This window comes from Prinia subflava, chromosome 7 (assembly GCF_021018805.1).
Source record: "Prinia subflava isolate CZ2003 ecotype Zambia chromosome 7, Cam_Psub_1.2, whole genome shotgun sequence".
Classification (NCBI taxonomy): domain Eukaryota; kingdom Metazoa; phylum Chordata; class Aves; order Passeriformes; family Cisticolidae; genus Prinia; species Prinia subflava.
Genome location: NC_086253.1, coordinates 17,993,726 through 18,018,980, shown reverse-complemented (window position 1 = coordinate 18,018,980; position 25,255 = coordinate 17,993,726). Strand labels below are relative to the sequence as shown.

General features: G+C 38.9%; 1 protein-coding gene and 1 long non-coding RNA gene across 3 annotated transcripts in view; one reads left to right on the top strand and one right to left on the bottom strand.

Annotated features, from left to right (window-relative positions):
- Positions 1-5,293, top strand: part of LOC134552780 (uncharacterized) — a 41,315-nt gene extending 36,022 nt beyond the window's left edge. For both annotated transcript variants that reach the window (XR_010080942.1, XR_010080943.1), the window contains one exon: positions 5,279-5,293. This is a non-coding gene — a long non-coding RNA (uncharacterized LOC134552780). The remainder of the gene's footprint in view (positions 1-5,278) is intronic.
- Positions 5,294-7,391: 2,098 nt separating this feature from the next.
- Positions 7,392-24,910, bottom strand: ANAPC4 (anaphase promoting complex subunit 4). Its single transcript, XM_063401726.1, has 28 exons — positions 24,725-24,910; positions 24,023-24,128; positions 23,013-23,145; positions 21,711-21,785; positions 21,560-21,586; positions 21,413-21,457; positions 19,863-19,947; positions 19,391-19,501; positions 18,733-18,816; positions 18,390-18,476; positions 17,637-17,701; positions 17,501-17,543; positions 17,317-17,393; positions 16,796-16,896; positions 16,664-16,715; positions 16,325-16,380; positions 15,095-15,141; positions 14,250-14,306; positions 14,035-14,091; positions 13,390-13,483; positions 12,633-12,730; positions 12,058-12,119; positions 11,929-11,967; positions 11,742-11,843; positions 10,643-10,720; positions 9,794-9,964; positions 8,490-8,613; positions 7,392-8,134 (listed from the first exon to the last, which is right to left on the bottom strand). Exons 1-28 carry the CDS (start codon positions 24,830-24,832, stop codon positions 7,919-7,921), a joined length of 2,400 nt encoding a protein of 799 aa, XP_063257796.1. The 5' UTR covers positions 24,833-24,910; the 3' UTR covers positions 7,392-7,918.
- Positions 24,911-25,255: the final 345 nt, after the last annotated feature.

Below are 25,255 nucleotides of genomic sequence, written 5' to 3'. Positions count from 1 at the left end.
AGTTTTCTAGAGAATTCGTGAATAAAGCTGAAAGAAGAGTGTAACTCATGCAGCTTACAAGCCATCTGTAAAAGTATTTTTTTGAAGTCAGTGCCTGAAATTTTTGCTGGCTACCTATGAGTAATACATTCCCTCCCTCACATCTCAAAACAGATCTCTGGCTATCGTGAAGCTATAGCACCTTACATCAACCCCACATTTTCTGTGGGCTTTTAAATATGTAGGAGGAGTCTGAGAATTTAAATGAAAAGCTAACAAAAAAAATCACAGTACATTATGTAATACATTAACAATCATGATGTGTGGTACTTGGAAATACTACTAAGTTCTTTACTGTGAGGGTGGTGAGGCACTGGCACAGGTTTCCCAGAGGAGCTGTGGATGTCCCATTTCTGGCAGTGTTTACGGCCAGGCTGGATGGAATTCTGAGCAACCTGTTCTAGTAGAAGGTGCCCCTGCTTATGAGAGGAATTGGAATCAGATGATCTTTAAGGTCCCTTCCAACCCAAACCCTTCCGTGATTCTATGATTGCTGTAAACAACCACGAAGTTTAACATAGGACTAAATAAGATTAAGATCTACACAGTGGAAGCAGTCTCCAAAGATTTGATAGACAACTTCAATCCAGCACTCTAACTGCAGAAACCAGGACAGGATTTCCATCACTACTGTTTCCCTATGGGCAAGTTCCCAGGATGGTAAAGAAGGCCCGTTCCCACCTCATATTAAGGGCTGGTTTCAGAAGCAGATTTTCACTGAAGAAAACCTGCTATATTAATTCAGCAGTTGGAAGAATAAAAAGACAAGGATTGTCTTTTATTGGTGGTGTCTATTACTAAATGTGTGACAGGATCCACATCCTGCCAGTTGTTTCTCATCCTGCAAAACTAACAATCATACTTTCTGACCTCACCCTGGAGCAGAGTGATGGGATTTTCTGACATTGCTGAAGTGCTGACAAACAAGGCTAGTAACTCAATATGTATTTGACAAAATGATTGATAAAACAAAACAGCCTTGGGAGATAAGAGTTTCAGGAAACCACCTCAACAGGCATCACTTCCCTGACATCTTAGTGACATGATACTGCATTGAAACTTTAGTTTTGTGCCTAGTCTGGCACTTTCTTGAGACTCTAAATTGAGCACAGAATCTAAACTGAGCAATTCTTTATTCCTACTTTTATAGAAAAGGCAGCCAGAAAGATTTTGGTGAGCAGAGACCTGGAGCATCTTATGCTGGATAGAAAGTGGTATAAGCAATACTGACTGCAACGAATCAGCTAAGAATAGTAAGAAAATTGATTCCAGAAGAGATAGAAACAAAAAAGAAGGAAATAATGAAGAGCTTCAAAAAATAATGTAGTTGCCAAAGCAAATTGAGGAGTTTTCAGTGAGGACTCGGGGAAAAATGCTATCCTCTTAAAATACCAATGGTGTTCTGTGTAGCACCTAGCAATCTCTTTTTCAACTCCCTCAGTCCAGCCCGACTTGATTTGAGATCACAGCAGTTGGCTATAAAATTCCCCTCAAATACTTTTCAAGGGTTGTTAAAGCTATCACCTCCCTTACAGTACATTTGAAAATGAAGCCACAAAACTACCTGATAAAACACTTATGCTATAAATCCATAAAACTAGATCACAAATAAAACCATAATGGTCAATAAAAGTAATTTGGATTTAAAAAAAGAAACCAAACCAGAAAACCAAGTACACACTAAAAATACTCCTCCCAACCTCTCCCTTCCAACCCTCACAGAACATCTCCATAAAGTTAAGTTGCTCTGGTCTAGTGGAATTTGCTCCCCATGTCAGGGGGCTGGAACTCACAAGGATCTTTGAGGTCCTTTCCAACCCAACCATTCCATGAGTCTGTGATTCTGTACTTCAAGCATCCTAAGATGTTCAAAAGAATATGACATCAAAATATAAGAAAGCATATTGTCAATAACTGGTAATACTCAAAATGGGGTATAAATCTGGACCTGTCTAAACAGCCATCAAGTGCTGATTTTGCAAAAGTCGAGCTGATTTGGTCAGATTTTGCATGCTTTCCTTGGGATCCTCTGGAAGGGAAGCAAAAATAAAACCTTAAACCTTTCTCTGAAGTAAACTCAACAGCTTTTTTTAAAATATTGTTACTTAAATACAAACTTTGGTTATCTCCCCAAGCCACAAAGTGTGCACAAGGAGTCCAGTCCAGTCTCAAGCTGTTGAAGGATCCCAGTCTGAGACTGGAGACAGGTTTCTGTTAAAAGCATTTGTGTGCAGGTAGGCTACTTTGCTCACTAAGTCACTTGCAGCTTTTCACATGAACAAAATACTACACTCAGAAATAGCCTGAGGATATCGGAGCTCCCTTGTGAGTTCAGCCTGTCACTAGCACAGCTTTGGAGCTGCAGGGCAGAGCACAGCTCTTCACACCCAGACACAGCCAAGTCCCACCCATGAACCAGAACAACAGATGAACAGGAGAAACACTGAAGAATGCTATTCAATTAAAACAGACTTCACCTTGCCCAGCTTGAATACAACCTGCAAGCCAGCAGTATCACTTCCAGCCAGATCTGACTGCACTCAGAACCATTCCTCCCCTTTGCAATGCCCCCTGTATATACTTCATGTACAGAAAGCGGAGGCAGCCACAACAAACTGAGTAAGTGCCACTGGTGTTTTACTGAAAGTGGCTCACCAAAGATTGGACAATCCCACTCTAGGAAGTCAAATTCAACTCAGACTACAAACTCAACACAGCAACAGCTGTGCTGCATGTACTGTTGCCATGAGTACATGCATGTTAGCAGGTCTGAGACATTAGGGAATAAAAAGTAATGCAATCTCTAATGCAAGTTGAGAAACTGAAAGGAAGGTTTGGGTCTACTACAAGACCTTACATCCAAGAGTCTCTAGTTGTGACACAGGAAAAGAAGAACACAGCCAATAAACACTGAGCGAAAATGGAAGGTGTAAATTTTACTTACTTTTTTGGGACACCCTCCCCTCCCTGCATCTGTAATTAGCAGGGATACACTTGCTTTGAAGCTCTGCTTTGGTTCACTTTGAGGCAATCCCATTCCAACATGGCTACAGAGATTTTGGCACAGCTTCACTTTAAGAGACAGCCTTTGCAATTAAGAGTTCCTGCTGGATTTGTTCTGCAAATATATAATTGGCACTTTTGCTGATGCACTTCATTTCAACAAACTGTAAACATTTTTCTTTATTTTCTTTACCACTCCTCTTTGAGTGTAAAGATATGCATATTTCTCCTCTTAATGCTATGAAGTGAATCAGATTAACATGTTTGCTGACATCTTCCAAGCTGCTTTTACGAGTAGCTCAGTATTAAGCTAGGAAGGACGAGAGTTCTCCCTTCCTAGGAGAACTCCTTCTACCAGGACTTTAGAACCAAAGACTAACCCTGACTGGCTATGTTAGGTTAAGGACAGGGTGGCACAGGACTTTGGCTAGAGCTGAGATTGTGCCAATCAAATGTCAATATATCAACCATGACAGATAAGGCTGCTCCTTCACTCAGTACTGAGCAATCAAGGTTCAGGTCAAGGAAATATCAGTAATCTACAAAGATAAAAATGCATTGGAGAGACAAGAAAGTGGGGACAGAATGTCTGTTCATCCTCTTCTGGCTGCAATTTCTATCACTTCCCTGAAAGTGAAGCCAAATTCACTCTCAGTACCACTCCTCCTAAGCAAGCCATCACATTCCCCCAGGTTAAATTAAGCAGAAATCCTTAATAGAGTTCATAGATAAAACAACATGCTCCTAAACCCTGGACCGGTATTTTAAGTCTTCCAGAATCATAGAATCATCAAATGCTCTATGTTGGAAGGGACTTTAAAGATCATCTACTTCCAACACCCCTACCATGGGCAGAGATGCCACTCCCTAAATGAGGTTGCTCAGGGTACCATCCAACTTGGTCTTGAACAGCTCCTGGGAGAAGTCATCAGATATACTGCTAAAAATATTTGCATCTAGTTCTTTCTCTCTCCCTTTCCCTTAATACTCTCTTTAGACTGGGTCCATCCTTTCAAATTTTAAAAGGCACTGGCTCTATCTCTTTGCCCTTATTTCTTATATAACCAACAGCAGCAACATAGCAAATGATAATTCAGGCAGTGTAAGGGAAGGCAATTTCATTTTAATTTAGAACCAATTTCATTCACTCAAACCCTCATAAACCACATACTCATAAGCACCTGAATGTGCATGCCCAAGCAGTTTGTACAAAATTCAGGTGGTAGACTCCTGAATCCAGAAGGTCTCTCTAGGACTCCTTGTGACAACACAGAGAAAAAGGGATACCAGCTATAATGTTGTCAGCAAGAACAGGCTCACTCTGGGAGGTAGGGCTCCTAGGAGGACCTGTCAGAATTAAACCTGTTAGGATTCTTTACTTTAGCCTGTGGGTTACATGTGAGAACTGCCTAAAAGCAGGAGCAGGCATGATTACATAATTGCAGAGCTGGGATGCTGCCAGCTGGGAGCAGAAGCCCTGTGGGCAGAATGCCAACCAGCACAGGACATTCACATCCCACTTAACTTCCTTCACCCCTGGACTTTGCTGGCACCAATGGCCTATGGCTGCTAATTTCCTTGCAGCATCATTACTTAACCTAAAGGAATGGTTAAACACATTTTATTCACTTACAAGTGGCATTTCTTCTCTTCAGCTTACAGAGGTGGGATGTAGGTTTGGCTTTTTTCTTGGAACTCCTCAACATTCTCCCTAGAGATCCCTATGTCATTTTGCCTCTCTCTTGTTTTTCTCACTGCTTTATAATGTGATGTATGGTGAAGTCTTCCTACCCCTCTCCTGTATGGGATTCTTAGACAGCTACCATTGCTCTATGGCACAGACTAAGACAGCTCTTCCCCTAAACCAGCTTGTGAAGCAAGAAATTAAGATTATAGCCACAACTCCAAGACCAACAGCTAGTCCCAGGTAGCATGAGAGATCTCAGAGGTTACTGGTGCAGTGGGTAACAGGACACATGAACCAATTCTGCCTACAGATATTAAATACAGGCCACATACTAAGGAATTTCTGTGCTTACAGAGATGGCTTTCCCATTTTACAAATGGGGTTTGAGGCATGTTTTAGGTAGGTTTTTTAAAGTCAAGGAGCATTAGGACCAGCTGTAGCTTTTTTTACAAAGCTACACATCCTTGTCCTCTCTGCAAACACAGATGTACAATAAAGCAAACTTTTGTTCACTATTGCTCTACATTCATCTCCTGTCCTTTCAAGCAGCTCAAGCGGCTGTTTTTGAAGGAAGGTGCAAATGTGCCACAACATCCACGTAAATGGGAGGCAATGGTACCACAGCATGTCCAGGTCGTGGAGCAAAACAGCACCACTGGTGAGAGACCAAAGCACACACTTGGCAATGGAGCAAACTTTGAAGAGACCAGGAAGAACAGATATGGGCAAAAGGTCTGGAAAAGGCATTAAACAGGTAAAGTGCAGAAAATAAAAGTTGTGTTTTTTAAAAATAGTAATGCCAAATGTGAAACAAACATATTAAAAAAGAGGCAGCAGTAAATGTTTTTTAGAGACCTAAAGATTTGTATTACAGAGTGGATTGTGTGCACGCTTGCTGAGAATATAGAAGTCTTTTTGTCTACAAAACTGTCAGCAAATTATGACAACTCCCCAAATTTAGAAACTACTGGGGCAGGATAGATCGGATTTCCATATACCCATGGACTAAAACTACATAGCACAAAGCACAGCAGAACAATTACTTCTAAGCCCTTGATGTGACAACTCTAAGTTAGATCAGAAGTAAAAGTTTCCTGGAAGAACACAAGGCCAGGTTTAAGCTGACTGGGCTCTGTTCTAATAGCAGTTTCTTGGTAAGAGTTACCCGCTCTACACAGACACTCACGGCACTCCTCGATAGGCATTTCTGCCAGCTTTACTGTGCCTTGAGCCACGACCACCTATCTGTTGGGTAAGAATGATGAACAGCAAGCAGCTTTCAAGGAGGTTGTTAGGAAAGGGAAAAACTTAGTCTCTTTAAAAACTGAAAGCTTGTTTTATCAGGGTCTTCCCCAAAGAGATCAAAACCTTCAGAATTCCACTTTTAAAAAGTTACTTAAATATTGTATATTTCAAAATAAGAGGGTAAGTTTAGTATTCAAATTTTGCAATGCCAAATAGCAAATTTAAAAGATTTTTAAAGCACAGAATGTAAATTTGGTCCTCTTCACCAACAAAGGCCCACTCAGTGTTCTGAGGGAAGATGGTGCATTAAGCAGTGAGGCTGTGTGGTCAGACCCTGGCCAGCAGGCACGGCGTCAGCTGGGGACACTCCGCAGTGCCGGGGCACCGGGCGCGGCTACAGGTGGTACCCCGGGACCGGGGAGGCTTCAGCAGGAGAGAGCAAAGCCTGAAAGAGCACCTTGGGATCAATCCAGACCCTTATTGGGGTCTCCAGAAAGCTCCCAGACCCAGGGGGTACAGGCTGTGCAGAGAGACTCTGACATGAGACCCGCAGCCCACAGCCCTTTTAAAAGGGAGGAGGGTACATGGGCCAGTGGGGGAGGCTGCAGAGGAACGGGCACGTAACAGACAACGAGGATGACCACTGAGGGTACCCTGGGGAATGGACCCTCGCTTCCCAGCCTGTCACTCAACACCCTTCCAGAGCCTTCCAGAACTAGGGAAGGGTACAGCAAGTGACAGACAAGGGATCAGGGAGGGGGTCTGAGGATTGACATATAAAGGGGATGGTACAAACTCTTAACGATTACATCATAGAAAGGAAAAAGCCTTAACAAGGCAGAACAAAGGCAAACAAACCACAACGAAGCAGCATTGTTCATTCAAAGAGCTGAGTTTTAAGTCAGTTGAGAATGACAGCTAGTAGGGAAGAAGAAAACATTTGAGATTTCTAAATGCTATTTCTAGTTTCTGCTGCTTAGCGCTACATCATGCTTACAGTACTATATAAATTGCAAGTAAAATTATTATGCTGAAGTCTATGCACAACCTCCAATGTTAAATCAGAATAAAAAATATACTCTCTGTAGGAATTTTTCTTTACAAAAAATTACAGATTGAGAAGACAGGCTTTCAGGAACAAATTCACAGAAACTAGGCATGCTGAGACATACAAATATTTAACAAATCATGCACTGCACACACACATTGCTCTGAGGACTAAAGAACTGCAATTGATTGCAATGCTGTGTTACCAAGGACAAGAGCTTTTAAAACTATGCATCTCATTAACAGTTGCTAAATTTTGTTATGTAACTAGCCCTACACTGATTTGCAATCTTACATTTTGGTTCTAAAGGAAACTTTCATACCCATTACTAGAACACAAAGTCTGAGAAGCAAAGAATTAGGCCCCAAGTTTTGTTGGTTTTATATACAACTTTATTTTATCTTTGTAACAGTATTCAGGACTGAACAGCCTAGCTACAAAAACTTCAGTTGGTATTTCTTTTTCTCCTCACCTATTAAAAATGGCAAATAGAAAAGCTTTCAAAGCTTTAGCTGGCACCAAACCATGTACCAGACAAAAAAAGAGTCAATAAAGGTACTCCAGAACAAAATCTGAGAAGAACAAAGAACAAAGCTGAGAAGCAACACAGAATTCCAACTTTATTCAGCCACTTGAGGAGGTCTGGGATGCATCATCTCAGCAGCCTGAAGCCACATTACTTTCTAACTAGTCACATCACCTTTCAAATGTATCACTCCACATCAAGTCCCAGTACTGATAATGTCCCTGCTTATTACAGCAGCCAGGATGAGTTTGAACCTGCTTTAAAAATTCTCTGTTCATTCTTCAATACTTTTGTTCGTTCTTCAATCTTTCTTTGTGCCAATAAAACCAGTATATGCAGTTTGGTCCCTTTACTATTACCAAAGCCTATTTCAAGGATCCAGACTTGTCTCATGTTCTTCAGTTTCATCAGGTAGTTCTTCAGCAGATGCATCACACACATTGTCCTGGCCATCTGCAGGCTGATTTGTCTCATCAGGTTCCCCAGCTGCAATCTGAGTTGTTTCTTCTTCTTCTTCTTCCTCAACTTCCCCATCATCCTCTACATCCATCTCAAACACCCTGACGTGGCGGAGGTTTGAACTTAGCTATAGAGACAGTAAGAAGTTCCTGTTAGTGACTAAATAACTCAAAACACCAACAGCTTTTTAATTGTCCACCAACAGCTTTGAAAATAATTTTATCTTTGAAATGGAGGTTTCAAGGGAATTAGTAACTTAAATATTGCTCTCAGGCTGAGAAGTAAAGCAAGCAGATCCATTACCTCCTGTTCCAGTTTTTCCATCCTGTGCTATTAGTGTGTATCCTGACACACTAATAGCAGATTATGAAAAAATAATCTATTTGTTTAAATAAAAAAAAAAGGGGGGCAACTTTTAGGTTACCACTTCAGTCAGCACACTTCCTTTAACAGACAGGCTTTTTCAGAGATACTGCACTTACCACACAAGAAACTTTTCTAATGCCATTTACAGAAACATACTGAGCTTTCATATTCTCCAGCACTCTCCACTGACTCTCCAAGAAGACAGTACGTGTGGTTATCTCACTGCTCCGCTCATCCAGCCTGCACACAGCAAGGAAAAAAGCACAAAGCTGGCTCACAACAAACAACTGCAGCTCTAAGAAAAACCTCCAGTTTCTTATGTCTAAATTTCATCATATGCAACAGATATACAAGTCTCTGAAACCATCATAATGCCACTGTGATACTCTAGAGCAGAAGATCCAACTGGAGAGACACGGCATGTCCCAACCAAGTTAAAAACATTACAGCACGTGAGAAGGGAGTTGTAAAGCCTGATCTTCCCACAAGAAATAGCTAGAGCAGGATGTGGGTGGCTTTTCTTCAGACCTCTGCTCTGCACAAAGAGGAGTTTCCCAACACAGTCCTGGATGCAGTGCCTCCCCTTACATAGAACTTTGGCCTCCATGACCTTTCCAATATGCATCACTACTCCACTCCACAGGCATTGTATGAAGACACTCCCTACCTCTTACAGCAGCCAGGATTAGTTTGAACTTGCTTTTAATGTTTTCTGTTCATTCTTCAATACACAATATCTTTGTGGCATAAAAAAGTCTATTTACAGTTCAGTGTGGCTCTTTATTTTGAAACAAAAATGCATCTTAAGCAAACCACCAGAGAAGAATGGGAGAAAAGTAAAAGTAAGGGACACACAGCAACTAAAGGATTGGATTCACTGCTTGAACTATATTGGCCTTTGTGTGTGTGTTCACCTTCAGCTGATGCTCTCCTCTACCTGCCCATGCAGACAGTGGTACCAGTTCTGACGTTTTAAGGTGAAGCTGACAATAATTGTAAGGGTGTCTGCCAGGGAAAGATCAAGAAATACCTGTGTATTCTTATTCAAGACAGAGGTATATGAGCACATATGCTGGTAACATCCTAAATTGAAGTATTCTGACCAGCAAAGTTAGAATCTTCTAAAGAAAGGAAGTTTTCTGATTCTATAAGGTGTCTTCAGCTGATCTTTGCATTTCATGACAGTCAGGTACACAAGTAGTATCATATCAAAAAACCAAGAACCAACCTCCCAAAAACCACAAAACAAACTATTTAGGAAGCTTCCATCTCCTCCATAGTACTCTCCTGGCACAAAAAGAATTTGTGTCTTTAAAATATTTCCACACACAAAAGTATGAGTAACTGTACACAATTACAATATTTGCTTAATTTGCTTTTCAGTTCCACATTTTCAGATTTGCTCAAAGTTTTTCAATACCTTTCCATAGAATCCCAAATGAATTTCCTATCTTGGTCCTCATCTATATATACTGAAGATAAAGGCAGCTGAGCCAAGACTCTCTCCTTCCCCTCTTGTTGCACACTCTCTTTCAGAACTACAGTTACAGTTTCATCATCATAGAAGTGAGCATCCAAACAACTGTAGCATCTATAGGAAAATAATTCAGAAAGCATCAAGTAATATAAGATAATACAGAACTTAACAGAACTCATATTAAAAAGTATTCAGTACTTAACAATGAGTTTTATTGTAAATAATAAAAGAGATCAGTTGTGCAGCTATGATACTGAATTATAGCAGCCACCTGGCAGACTCCTCTATCATGCAGGAAAAATTATTCTGAAGGGGGGAAAAAGCAACTTACAAAAAACCCTTACTAGCAACTTTCACATTTCAGATGAAACATAAGAACCAGTAAACATAAATACCAAAGAAAATTTAGAAATACAGCTGAAGGTACTGAGGGCAAATCACATCTGGCTTTTCTACATGAAAAGGATGAGTTTAGTCTATCATATGCCTTGTAGGATGGCTATATTTAAGTCTTATCTTACTTAAAGAATATCACCGATATAAACACTTGTTTCCAGCTAGATTTGTTTCTTGCACACACGTTAAAGCTTTAATTTTCAGCTGGAAAACTAAAGTTTATTTGACCTTGAGATGAAGTAAGATTTGCATGACTCTGCAGCTTCATGCACCTGTGCCATTTCTCACACCCTCATTCACCCACGTGAGTTAACTTTAAAGGTAACAACGCAAGAAAATCCCTAAGAAATATGATCTTTAATTCAGCACTCTGCAAGAGAAATCAAACATACTGACCTGGAGTCTGAGCTCTCATTTATGCTGTTGTTCAAGAAGTTTCCAAACTCTACTGCAAGAATCCCATTACTGACAGACCTAGAACAACAAAATTAATTTTTTCAGTGACAAAAACCTTTCCCTTCACTGAGAATCCAAAATCTCTAATGGCAACTGTGGTACAAGATGGTACAAGATGCCAAAATTATGTGATTGTTGGATGGAATCTTTTAAATTTTTCTGCTTCTCAGAAAAATGTGACTAATGGAGTCAAATGGAAAACTACATCTGGCTTATGGGATGCAGTTCTTTGCTGAATTCCTTGCACAGTTGTCCTAGTCTCAGGTTCATTATGTTACTTGTTAATCCACAGCAAAAGAGGTTAGATTGACATCAGCAACTATTAACTGGAAACACAAAAGATAGCTTCACCATATGCTTTCCTTATCAGTAAAAGTGCTTTACAAATTCCCACTTCATCAGTCTCACCCAATTCACTGTCTCCTCAAATTAAATGACAGGTTATAAAAATCAGTATTTTACAGAGAGGAGGAGTTTTTGTTGGTTTTGAACCCAGCTTATTTCCATCCCACTGATAAAATGCAGTTGTATCAGCACATCCAGGCTGAACAAATCCCATCGGGGTACACAGAAACCCCTGAAGGTACACACACATCCACACCCCAAAAGAGATGCATTCTATTTGATGCACCTGTGAGTGCAGCCCCCATATTTCCAATGAATTAAATTACAGACTGCAAGACACTAATCAAAGGAACACCATTTACAGTAAGACAAAGCAACACTGGAAGTGTGATTCTCTGTAATTTTTCAGAAGTTTGCACAGATAAATAATTCTGTGAGCATAATCTAACAGACTCTGATTTTTTCCTTATCCCAGAACCATCTTGAGTGTTGAGATCAGATTTTTTGAGCTAATACAACACAAACTTCTGCTGCTGTTTGCTGCACTTCTTAATGTACTCCTCATTTTCTCTAGTATCCAAGAAAGATTGTATTCATTATGCTCATCCCTTATTTTTACGAAGATTTAAATTGTGACTCTCTCTGTACAAATGTGGCAAAGCTCACACACCCATTTTCCCTCTTTTTGTCTCACCTGGAAGTATCAGTATGTCTCCTCAAAATGTGTATTTTAGAAATAGAATTTTCTAACATGGTGAAGAGAACATAATGTAAATTAGATGTTTTGTCGTTCCACCTGCAATGTGGAGAAGAAATGAAAATTTAGATCAAGTTTTAATAATGGGTGAACTACATGGAACAAGGAATAGCAGCATACTTACAGAAACGGTAATTTAAATAACTGAGGTGTGGAATCCTCACTGCAAAGCAAAGAAAAAACGGTTTATAAAATGCTACTTGTGCATGAGTTTAGTTGCACATTTCTTTAGCTGCTTTTAGTAAAGAAATACCTTTGAGAAATTTTGTAGAGAGACATGCAGACTGCTTGATGCACTGACTTTCCAATCACATCCTAACAAATATAATAAAAATAGACCATAAAAGAGCAGCAGTTATTCATAATTATACATGTTTTTAAGATAAAAAGAACCCAACCAGCCAACCAACAACCTCTGAGTACATCTAAGAAAATCCCACCAATATTTATGCTGGAATAAACACCCCTAATGCAAACTTTACTATCACTTCATACACTTGTTTAATGTTTCTCCATATTAGACTATTGTATTGCCAGCTAACACAGTTATCTGGTACACAGCACATACACACACACACGTAATCCACATTAAAATCCGATCCCAATATCGTGTGAACAGAATATGTTCAACAAAAAAATCCCCCTTGTGCTTTCCCTGCTTTCCCTGGCCAAAGGTTTGAGATATCCCAGCAGTGAAGCTGGACTACACCCAAGTTGTAGGCACTCAAAGGCAAAGATTAAAGCTTCAGGCCTTGCTAAGCATGACTGCTAGCTTCAGCTGACCACTATCCCTAAAAGAAAGTTATCATCTGTAAAAACTGAACTTACTGCTGGCTTTTGCAGACACTGATCAATGATCCCTTCCATTTGCCTTTTGACAAAATGCAGTGATTTCTCAGGATAGTAGGGAAACAGAAGTGGGCTTTCTGTAAACAGACAATTTTAAAAATGCTTGTATCTCTATAAAAACATATTACACCATTATTATCTCTAAAAACAGATGTTCTAAAGATTATTTTCCAGACAAAAATGCTACCATTTTCCTCCTTTTTACTGAATTAAATAGGCAGAAAAAGGCAACTGTGGCAAATTCTATTGTACAGCTTATGCTGTCAAGGTTTTTGGTTTCTAAAGTTGAACTAGAATAATTGTCACCATCTGCTCATTATAGTCTCTTAGTTCTTTTTCACCACTAATTAACAAAATAGTCTCAGACTTCAGTGAAAGAGAACAAGTTAGGACACTTTCTCCAGGTACAACCTAAGCATAACTATTACTTCCTTGAACTGGAATGAAGATATCCTAAAACAGACCTCTTCTGGGATTCCTTCCTAGCCAACACTTCTGAGACTGGTACAGAAAAGATGGGCAACTCCCAATATCCAGAAAACGGTAATTGACTGGGTAAGCAGCTACATAAACCCTGTGCAAAATAACAAGGCCCATTTATTTCACTGCACTCAGATGACGACCAAGGAATAACACTACACAAGTAACTCGTAAGCATGAAAAAAGAGAACTCTTCCACATTTATTACTTTCTACATATATCTTGCATTCACTTCTTTTTCATGAAAGCACGTTACCTTTAAGATGAGTACTATCTTTAAGAAAGTTAAACCACTGGTTTCCCTCTGTATTAGGTGGTGACACAAGGTCATCATCTTCATCTTTCAAGTACTAGAAAAGAAACACACATTTTTAAGACTGCAATTTTAGAATAGGGAACATTATAATTCACCTTCACTATTGGCCCTAGTGAGTATATTAAACACTTCTTGTTAAATTAATATGCCATAGTCTTAAAATTAAATATTCCACCCCATCTAGAAACAATAAGAAAAATCAACTATTGTTTAAGATAATGGTGATATTTCCTTAAGAAACTGATTTTTAAATCAAGTCTGAACACAAGTGTTTTGAAATGCAGTGATTAATGTCATATAGACAACAAACATAACACTTTTACTCAAGTTGGCTTTTAGCGTTTTACTGCTGCTGCAAGTTTTTGTCTTTTCCTAAAAATACAGCATGTGTTAAGTGAAACTACAAGGTTTTAAACCCTCACTTCCTTAATAATAAGGGGAAACAACTTACTTTCTTTTACCATTACTGGTATGTGCAATACAGAGCAAAAGGGCCAGGGAAGAAAAGTGGACACAGCTTTAAACGCTTCTCTATCTAAGGATTTTCTCATTTATTCTTTTTGCATTTATTCCTAAGTTCTTTACCTGGCCAACTCTCTCCACATTGAAGTATTTTCCTTTACGATTGTAAAGTTCTGGTGCCTAAAAAATATTGCAAACAAACCCATTATTTAAACACAAAAATAAAGAGAATTAGAGAACAAAAAGATGATCAAACTATTTTATTCTAAGATTTTTCAGACTCTGTTGTCAGGAAAAATACAGTCAAGTCATGTACTTTGAAAACCAGTACCACTGACCTCATTGAAGTGCTCAGTAAGAAAATCAGCAACAAATGTGATATCTTTTTGAGTCATCTAAGAGGAAAAAAACCAGTGAGAAAAGCAAATGGTAAGAAATACATTTCAATGAGCACAGAACACACGTTCTATAGGCTGCACAATCACAGCTCCCTCAGCCTGTGCTCACAGGGCAAATGTTCCAGCCTCCAATCTGACTGGGAGTGCTCTGCTGAACTCATCCCTTTGTCAGGGCACACTGCTGGCTCGTGCCCAGCACACACCCAGTGATTCCCACATCATCTCGGCAGAGCTGGCATCTTCACAGCCACACGAGCTCCAGTGGTGCACTCACAGGGGGTTAACCCACCCCACAACAGAACCTTGCATTTTCCTTCATGAGCTGCAGGAGGTCCCTACCTGTCCACTCCTCCAGCCCATCTATTTCTGGAAGGCACCGCAGCCCTCAAATGAGGGCAGTGTGATGATGGCTGCAAATTCCATGCAGGTATTATTAAATTATTCTATTATTGTGTTATTATATATTCCCTCTCCACTACTGGGACATTGATAAAGATATTAAAATCTCACTCTGGTTAACTTCATCATTTAGGGCACATAAAGAGCTGCTATACAGAGGCCTTGCATACCCAGAGTACTACATACAGTAGTGTTGACAAAGAAAACAGAAAAAGTAATTAATGCACAACAGCATATTAGTGTGAATGTGCAGGCATGAACTTTCTCAAACAAATGACACAGACACTACCCTTCAAGTTCTGGAACAAAAAGAAACCTTTAATTCTGCTTTTAAGATGAGCAGAATATAGAGAATATCACCATTTACCAGAAAATGTTACTATTACCTTGTTCAGCTCTGGAAGTACATGATCTTCTGACATCCTCAACATGGCTGAGGGAAAATTATATTCTTATTGCATTAATACTGTTTTCCTAATATTCTTAATTTTTCAAGTGTATTACATAAGACATTGCTGTTAAAAAAGATTACTTCATTAGAATCTGCAAAAGAGTCTGGAATGAAGAATTACAAATCAAGACTGAAATGAAGTCTATCTAGTCTCACTAGCTTACATTACAAATCTTGAAGAATTTTTATCTTTAGTCTTTTCCTACTGCATTCTACCCTGTGCGAGACTGAAACAAAATTATTATGAAAAGGGCTCATAAGAATTTTTTCATGTCCATACTAAGAGTACTAAATTGGATATTTGTAAAATACATGAAAATTGTCATGCTCAGAAAAATGTATTTTAAGAGAATTGCACAGGATTAATTTTAAATCTGCAAGGCTTGGATAAAGTTCTCTGTTTAGTTTGAAACCAAACAAACAGTGAACATAACATTATGATGGAGAACTTTGACAGTTCTGATTTGGGCAATTTTCAAAATTAGAACTATTATATTCCTGCTAGTAAGTGCTAAGACTGCATATCTGGTGCTTTTACAGTATCTGGTAATACCACTTAGTTTTTGTAAAGTAGTTCTAAAAAGATCAAATAGAAGTTATAAACTTATTCATAAACTCTTTATAAAAACAAGCAGGCTAAAATACAGTGTGCTTTACTTCCTTGTAACATTTTCTCTGCAGCTACCCAGACACAACTGAAGGTGGCTACTAAGTGCATGTGGACATTGTAAACAGAGACTCTTTACATCTGTGCAGAACCTTACAAGTAACTAGGCTGTCACAGGAGAAAACACCAGGTAACAGAGTAAGACAATTAGGCTATACTTCAAATTTGGTGTAGACTAAAAAAAGTCCTTTATTTTTCTCCAAATGAAGACCAGCAAACTGCTTATGAAGCAGAAAACAGTTTGGAGCAGCATTACAGGTCAAGTATATACAATACCCACTCTACATATACTAAATTTAATTGAGAACTATGGAATTTATAATCTATGTGCAATATTATAATTACTCTTGCCTCATCAACTATATCCCTTTACAGCCCAGAAATTTTCTATAGAAAAAAAATAGATGGTTATTACTAAGACTGGCCTAGTTACTTGCTGCATTTCAGTGGTTACAATATACAACAGATATTGGATGATTACTGTGTGACCAATCTTACCAACATAGAGCCATCGAAAAAATGCCTTGAAGTTTTTCATACTACTGTCAATCACTCTAAACAAGAAACAAGAAAAGAAATTACAAAATCTGGCTGTCACAAGCTGCTGCAGGCTTAAGTCCCATCTTTACCACAGAAAGGCCTGCAAGCTCTGTCAGTTTTATTTAAAATGCACAATGCAATGTTTCAAGTAAGACTATTCCTGTGGTATGAGTCAAGATGAAAGCTCACCACCAACTGAAGAGTCTTGCTCTCCCAACCTCCTCTATTCCTAGCCCATCGATCTCCTCCATAACTGAACAGGAACATTTTTTTAAATTCTCTAGACTTTATACTTACTGAAGCAGCTCATTTGCCTTCAGGATGAAAGAACCAACAGCAGTAATAGCCTCTGTAAAAAAAACCTAACCATTATTATTAAGGTTTCAAAAGTGAAATCAGAGCAGGTAGGTAACACACACAATACTGTACCATCAATTCCAGATGCATCTAATCCCAGAGATTCATATTTTTGTTTCCATAAAGCCATTCCTTTCAATTCACTCAAGTGGTATAAAAGTGCCTCAGAGCCGCTAGGAAGGCAGAGGAAAGAATAATTTTTTATTCACCCTCAGGAAATTCAGTGCTGCATGCTACATTTTTATCATTTAATACACAAAGCTTTATAAGGTGATCTGACATGAACAAGAGGTAAAGTATCACTTCAGAGAAAAGCAGATATTGTCCCAATGACACATAAAGTTAGTGTGAATATTTTGCATAGATCATATAAACACACCAGCCAGCAATTTACAGGTGATGTATCACAGAGATTGTTCAAAATACTTCACTAGTTCTCCACTATGCAAAAGTAAAATAATGTATTTTGCCATGATCACAGTCTCTGTACCACCACACCTACACAGAAAGCACCACCAAGACAGTATATTGTCTTTTAGCAAAGCATATAATATGCCATTTGATCTATAATTCATTGGAAATTCTGTACTTACCTCTGTAAATGACTTATAACCAACTTTTGTATACTGGAATAGGAAGACTCTATGGACTGACCAAGTTTTTTTAAACCCTGTTAACAAAGAAATAAAATCATATAATAATGTTCTGTTAACATAAAAATTATTAAAAGATACTGAAATAGATTCGTTTAGTATGTTTAAAAAAATGTTAACATACCTTTACTGTCAGCTGGTTCATTAATAATGCCTGAAGTTCCAGACTGAAGAAGGTGGGGAGAGAATCAAATAAGCATCTAATTTTGTGTTTCAACATCAAGTGCAAAGGCATACTCAGATAAAACAACGGTAACTACCTTGCTTTGCCCCATAACAACAGCTGCATAAACTCATCCTGAACAGAAGTGGTTGTATTCTTTTCCTGTCAGTCAAAATGATTGAAATAAGATTGGTGAAGAGATTAAATCAGGCTACCAAATTATCTCACAAACACTCCATATAAAGTATTTCAAAGAACCCCCCATACCTTTGAATGCTGAAATCAGACTACTGATCACTGAAATTTTCTGAGTATTTCAAGTTATTTTCAACTGCATTACCCAATAAAAATTCTAAGCAGTTTGCCATCACCAAGAATCTATTTAAAAAAATAAATAAATCCCATGATTCATTAACTTCTGGCCATGGTCAATGAATACAAAATTTAAGCAAATCAAATAGCATCTTAAACGTGGCTAATTACAGGTGCTCTATTGAACTAGGCTGAAAGTGTTGTTACTGAACATTTACAGGAATCAGTTTATCAATGACTTAAGTGCAAAGAGCCCAACCTTAAAAAGAAAGCAACTGATCAACAGCTGGGCAAGCTGAAAGTTATGATTCTTAAAAAATTCAGAATAAATAGAAGTATCACAATACAATTATGCTTGATTGTACACAGGTACCTTCAGCATCAGAGCACTTGACACAGTAACTTCCAGGCTGTCTCTGAACTTAGAGACTTATCTGGAAGCACCATGCTTAAACACTAAGATACTCAGTAGACTAACAAGACCAACAGAACTACTGCAAAAAGTGTTTTTCCAAAAGGATGGTTAATCCTACAGCACCTGTACAAACTTGGTTAGTCGTGAATCCATCTGCATCAGGATTTCTTCCCATGCTTCACACATGCATGTCAATGACAGCTTTATATACTGTAATACAGAAACTGGTATTAGTATTATTTCCTTTCCCCCCTTCAACAACACCTTCAAAAATGAATGTTACAATATAAAGGAAAGATACATTGTAGGTCTTATATAAAATTTATTATCAAATTCCAGCTTGGAGCTCTACATTTTCTTAAAACCAAATCAAGCTTCCTACTAAAAAAACATTTATTTCATTTGCATTAGAATGTCAAAGCCTGCAGAACCATGAGACTAAAAGGATGGTGTAGCACGACAGTACCTGGAGCAGAGTTGAAATGTGAGTAAACTTCCGGGCCATTCGAGTTACCTCAGGCAAGTAACTTGATAATAGACTAGTGTCCAACTATAACAAATGAAAAAAGCAACAGTTAATAGATGATTTGTCTTTTAACAATATATAGATTACAGAAATAAAAGACGTGAAAGACCCACGGAAATCCTTTTAGTTCTCAATTCCTTAAGTTTGATTTTATGAGGAAAATACATTTAATTCAAAGAAGCAATAGCTATTTTTAATACATCTATAGAAACCCCTGATAAGGTTGCACATTTTAGAGCTCTAACAGTAATAGTTTTAAGGATGATTGTTCTGCATAGATAGGATAATCAAAAGCATTGCTGTTACACATTTGTGTGCAGAATGCAGAAAATCTGAATAATTTTAACTGAAGTTGAATAAATTCATGTTATGCTAAACCTAGTATTTAAAAGAATGCCTCAGATCACCATTGTCAGTCTCATCAGTGAAACTGCATGTTAACAACATAAATTCAAAAGCTAAACTGGAGTTAATTTCAGAACAGCTGAAAGTGGTAGTTTTGTTTTTCTGCAAATAATGGGAAAGCAATAAAGCTACTAGAATGTCATTTTTAAAGCAGTTTTACTTCTAAAAAACATTTTTAAATTAGTTTACTTGCCTGAAAATACGTTATCTCTGCTTCACTGTCTGAAGAGCTTTGTATCTCCGTAATAACTGACAGTGATTTCAAATCACTAGACAAACACAGCCCACGACAAGAACCTGCCACCTGAAAGATTCCAGCTTACAAGTTAATAAAACATTTCCTCTAAGACATATTTACTGCTCTAACATATTGACATACAAAGAAGACTGTGTTCAATGACATGTAAAAACAAAATGTAATTTTTCAGCTACTGCTCAGGAACAAACCCACTCTTTTTTTTTTCTATTAACAGTGAACTTTGAAAGAAGATGTTGAATTTCCCATTTACAATGTCTTTCCAACAATAACCAACAACCCAATCAATTCGTTTCTTTAAATTCAGCAGCCCAGTTTCACTTATGTGTAAGCATCTGTATATATTCACTCAATTCAGCTGTAGTTTGGTATATTATGAAGAAAAAACATGGAAAGGAACCAAACGTACCCCATTTACTGTAGCAATCTTGAACATTCCATAAGCATATATCTCAATAAATCCTGAGCTGCCACCAAGGACAAGAGCATTAAGTCTACAAAAATAGAAGAATGTGTTAATAAGCATACTGAAAAAATTTTGGATGCACACAGTTATAATTGTTAATACTTAAATTCCATCCCTTAATTAATAATGTTTCTCGTAAGAATCACTGCACTGTGTTACCTTCCACAATTCAAGAAATTAAAAAACAAACTAACCAATTAGCTTGGATTTTATTGATAAAATGTGCCCCTAATTGATATTAAGAGTATCAATTACTACATTAACTGAGAGAATAGGGAAAAAATAGCACAGTTTATTCACAGCATCCTTTTTCACTAAAAGTAACAAGTTTCTAGCAACCTTCCCCTTACCAATGCAGGCTGCAAAGCATTATTACAAAGCTACTTTGAACTACCCTGATTATATGCAGAGTGAGTTTGTCACACACACTCAGTGGCACTCCTCAGCACCTCAAAGGCAACATTTGAAATGGACACAGCAGCAATAACAGCCACAGAAGTAGCAACAGCATCAGAAACAGAAACCCAGTTCAAAGAATACTCTGGGACAGACAGGTCTATGTTTCTGCTCACTAATTAACACATATGTGCTACACTGGCTTGGGAAAAAGCCTATAAATACAAGAACTTCTGCTTGTTACATATGTAAATGAATATACATTGAAGCAGAATGTTTCTGTTAAAGCCAACACAGAACTCAGGAAAACAGAACCTTAAGAACTTTTGGTTTGATTAATTGACTGGATGAAGGGAGCAGAGAGCATTCACAAAGCTCCTACACCACAGACAGCTCACTCTCTCTCAAGCAAGGAAACCCTACTGTAAGAAGACCTATCAAGTTTTAAAAAGGAGTAACTGGTGATAGACAGAGATGCAGATTTGAATTCAGGAGGGTGGTTCTGAGCAGTGAGACTGTAAGGAAATGGAAAAAACAAGGCACAGACATTAAGTGCCCTCCTCAAAAAAGCAGCACAAGGCACTGCACAAAGCCAGTCTCAGTCAGATAACATTTCCACTAGCAGCTCTTCATGTGCTTCCTAGTAACAAATGCTTATTTTAAAGTAACACTGATATGGCTAGTTTCAGAGCTACTTTTAAGTTTAGGTTTGTCACACCATACAAAACCCCAGGAATTCTCTGTATATAACAAACATTCACAAATGTCTCCAAGACCAGGTTAAGTAACACATAAATCAGCCTTCAAATGCACCCCAAGAAATCTGCTAAAAAAAAAAAGATCCAACACCAATAGTAGTTGCTGATAAAGTGCCTTATAATCCCTCTAAACTAAGGGGGAAAGGTAACTGATAGAAACTTTAATATAGGCTTTGAATTTTATCTTTGTACATAAAAAAAGACAATCCATATAATTTCTCTGAGACTTTAAAAAAATTATGAATAACTTAACAGTAAACTCAATTATCCATTATTTTATACCTTTAAAAAAGCAACCAAACAAAAAACCTCAATCAACAACCCACAGCCAGAATTTACCTGACATCACCCAGAAGCTTCATAATCTCATCTGACTTTTCTTCACTGAAAATACAAAACACGTGATTAGGGCTTATGTACTTTCTTCAATACCAGAAAACAAAATAAAATGAAAAAATAGAGCGCTATAACATGACAATTTCTTACCTGAAAATTTTTGCAGTGGTACTGTAGCTGCAAACAAAATAATTACTGTCAGTAACAATGATCAGACATCTGTAGAGCATTAAAGATGAATGACCGAAATAACAACAAATGACAAATGGTATTTCCTCAAGCTTACTAGTGTAACACTTACTTTTTTGGTAGAGCTGGTAATTTAGGCAAAAGGAGGTTTGATTCATCTTCAGCATTGTAAAAAGAAGTGAGAACACTGAAAAAGACATAATACTGTCTTTATTACTCAAACTGTAAAAATGAGAAGAGACTTTCCTTTCAACTCCAGAGTTAAGAGTAAATATCCAATGCATTATGTATATCAAAATGACAAATATCAGAGGATAGTCCTTTATGAGACCTTTAATAATTTATCAAGTGATCAAATTAATAAAAGAACTGAAAAATCTTTTTTTATTTCTAATGAATGAAGTTTGTATCTGGTGGCTCAGAGGCTTTTCACCAAATCCTTCATTACCTGAGGTGCAGTTACTGTCAGAAGCTTTCTATTGAAACTCTCTCCAAACCTGCAGTACAATCTACCCACACCTCAAAACAGCTAAAGACACATTGCAGTGAGAGGAAGATCAAAGCACAAGACTTAATATCATATCTTAGATATGTCAGAAGGATGAGATTTTCCACAAGAAGAAGGTAAGCCTATCCCCACCAGGGGAAGAATGGTAGCGTGGTTTAGGGCACAGCTATTTTCTTACTGTTCTAAGACTGATGCTTACTGGAGGTGAGGGGGGAAATCCTCGAGTCAGGAGCTTTTTACCACCTGCCTCCTTTAAATAAATGTTTTATTTAACTGTGTTCTTGCACTGCCATAAGGAGCACATCAGAGGTTTCTTTAAGACAACAGAAATAGGGACCATGATGTCCTCCAGGTCACAAGTGCTGCTGAGAATTGTTCAGTCACACAGAGTTCATGGTCACTAGAGATAATCTGACTTCCTGAACAACAGAATTGCCAATGGAATTGGATGTAACGCCCAAGACAAAACATGCAAGATGTAAACACCCAAATAAAGATCTTGAAAACACAGACAATTTAAACATAATACTTCTTTCTGACTAACCAAGTAGATGAACATAACGTTATTATAATTAGTTTAATAAATTGATTGGTATTGAAGCAAACTGCATCAGAAGACAGACTGTACATGTTCACACTAGATTAAGCAGCTCTTTAAAAGAAGGACAAGATTATGCTGAAATTTAATGTATTTCCCAAAGAACCACAAAACTAAGGTATGAGCACTAAAAATAAGCATATGAAAAGTGTCTATTCAAAAAAAAGGAAAATTTTAGCCAAGTGGTGAACAGAACGCACAGCTGTGGAATACTGTATTACTTTATGTGACTGTTTGTAACATTCCAAGTATAATTTATCTGTAAGGTGGCATTACATAGCCTTTGATTTACTTCTTTTCAGACTCACCTGTTTTCCTCAGTTACTTCCATCCAATGCATGTATGTAATAGATAAGTCCACAGAGAAGGAGTGCAAGCTTTCAGGTTTTTCTACATCACACAGAATAATCCGCTTGGTATCAGCAAGGCCAAAAGCCAAAACTGGAGAAAGACAAGTCAAATGTATAAATAACCAATGTGAAAAACTCTGTATCTCACACTGACCTAGAACTGAACATGCTTCTAACACTCATAACTATAGTTCTGATAAAGTAGAGGCTTCCAATTTTGCAAACTTGAGTCCAATATTACATATAACATTACATATAACATACGAATGAGGAGTTGCTAAGAAACTTTTGCATCACTTTATTCCTACCTTTCTTCATCCATAATAACAAATAGCAGGCAGAGGTTTCTGTATTTCCTTTCTTATAATCACAGGCAATCAGCTTAAAAAGAAGTTTCTTAAAATCTTCAGATGCCATCATGAAACAATATAGGTAGTTTTTATCCACATGTGATGGAAGAAGATTGTTCCCATTCTCCCACCTCCAGTGAATCAAAAATTAACTGATTTCTGGCATAACTTTATTAAGCTACTAATTTCAACATTATTTCTACAAATAAGGAAAAGGCTTTTTTTTCTTCTCTGGTCTATAATTAGAGCAATTTTAGCCTATGAAGTTTTGTGTATATTAACTAAGCTAAGCTCTTCAATCAATCCTGATCAGACAGGTTCTTTCTCTCCCAATAAACTTTGTAGTTCATACAAAATATCCTGCTTAGTTAGGAGGTTGAAATTTTGCTTTACCCTGAAAAATAGCATTTGAGATATAAATCTGGCTTACAAATTTTCTTACAATTGCATTCAATAGAGTTAATCTCTCTATTACTGTGAATGAACCTAGATAAAATTAAGTCACCCTTCTCTTCAAACACAGTTTACTTGAAAATTCCCTTCAGATGAGAAGTATCATCATTCATGATTTCCCATGGGGTTTTATCACACTGTATCGCTTCATATACTTGACATTACTTTTGCCATCTGGTCTCCAAGCAAGAGCAGTCACTTCTTTTCCTGTATTTTCATTTGGAGGCAAACTCCACACACGTTGAAAGTTTGCAAGCCGATGAAGTAAAACCTGCAAAGCAAATACATTGAAGCCAAACTTAAACCACATTCTCCAAGTAATAAACGTCTGTAAATCAGCTCAAGCTGCACAGTTTTTACCAGTTTTTAACTCATGTGTCTTAAACACAACCTGCTCCTCTAGCAGATGATTCAATCCTGTGTTCTTTTAGGGGACTGCACACACTTTACAGCAGTACAGAGAAATAAGCTGAGCCTTGCATAAGGATACAAGCTCCTGACCAACAGGGGTACCCATCACCTCTCTAGCAGGCAGCCCGAAAGCACAACTCTTCATGCATGATCACATACTGCAGTTCCGGGGGAAAGAGTAGATTTAAAAGTAATTTAATTTAAATAGGAACTTTCACGCACTTTAAAATCCCACAAACAAGCAACGAGCGCATCATACGTGAAACTGTTCAGAAATTAGAATGCAAAAAACGAAGGAGCGGTAAGTATTAAGACGCTTGATTTAAAAAATTGCTATCCCTAAATGCCTGGCCAGGCTTACGAAAAACATGCCCCAAGGAACAGCAAAGGCGTTTGGGCCTGCAGGGAGAGGCAGCGCCGTCGCTCCCGTGCCCCCTCCCCGGCACCCGCACTCACCTCCCCCGCTCGGTTGGCCAGGGCGATGAGGTCCCTTTTGGGGGACCAGGACATGAACACCACCTCCTGCGGCAGCTGCTTCTCGCCCACCTGCCTGAAGGCGGGCATGGCTGCGGGGCTGCTGCCGGGCTCTGCCACGCCGGGCCTGTGCGCCCGCTTCCGGGGCGGCGCTTCCCGCCGCGGCGAGGAGCGGCAGCGAGCGGCAGGGGCCGGCCGCGGGGCGGGGGATGCCGGCCGCGGGGCGGGGGATCCGGGCGGCGGGGCGGGGGATGCCGGCCGCGGGGCGGGGGATGCCGGCCGCGGGGCGGGGGATGCCGGCCGCGGGGCGGGGGATCCGGGCGGCGGGGCGGGGGATGCCGGCCGCGGGGCGAGGGATGCCGGCCGCGGGGCGGGGGATCCGGGCGGCGGGGCGGGGGATCCGGGCGGCGGGGCGGGGGATCCGGGCGGCGGGGCGGGGGATCCGGGCGGCGGGGCGGGGGATCCGGGCAGCGGGGCGGGCCGCGGGAGCCGAGCCGCCGCAGCGCCGAACTC

Bases quoted from the DNA above. Each gene is read 5' to 3' on its own strand.
- ANAPC4 (XM_063401726.1), bottom strand. From the start codon at position 24,832: ATGCCCGCCTTCAGGCAGGTGGGCGAGAAGCAGCTGCCGCAGGAGGTG. The intron at 12,120-12,632 runs GTAAGTTCAGTT...TATATTTGTTAG, and splicing joins AGTGTCTGCAAAAGCCAGCA to GATGTGATTGGAAAGTCAGT. The intron at 11,844-11,928 runs GTAAGTATGCTG...TCCACATTGCAG, and splicing joins TTATTTAAATTACCGTTTCT to GTGGAACGACAAAACATCTA.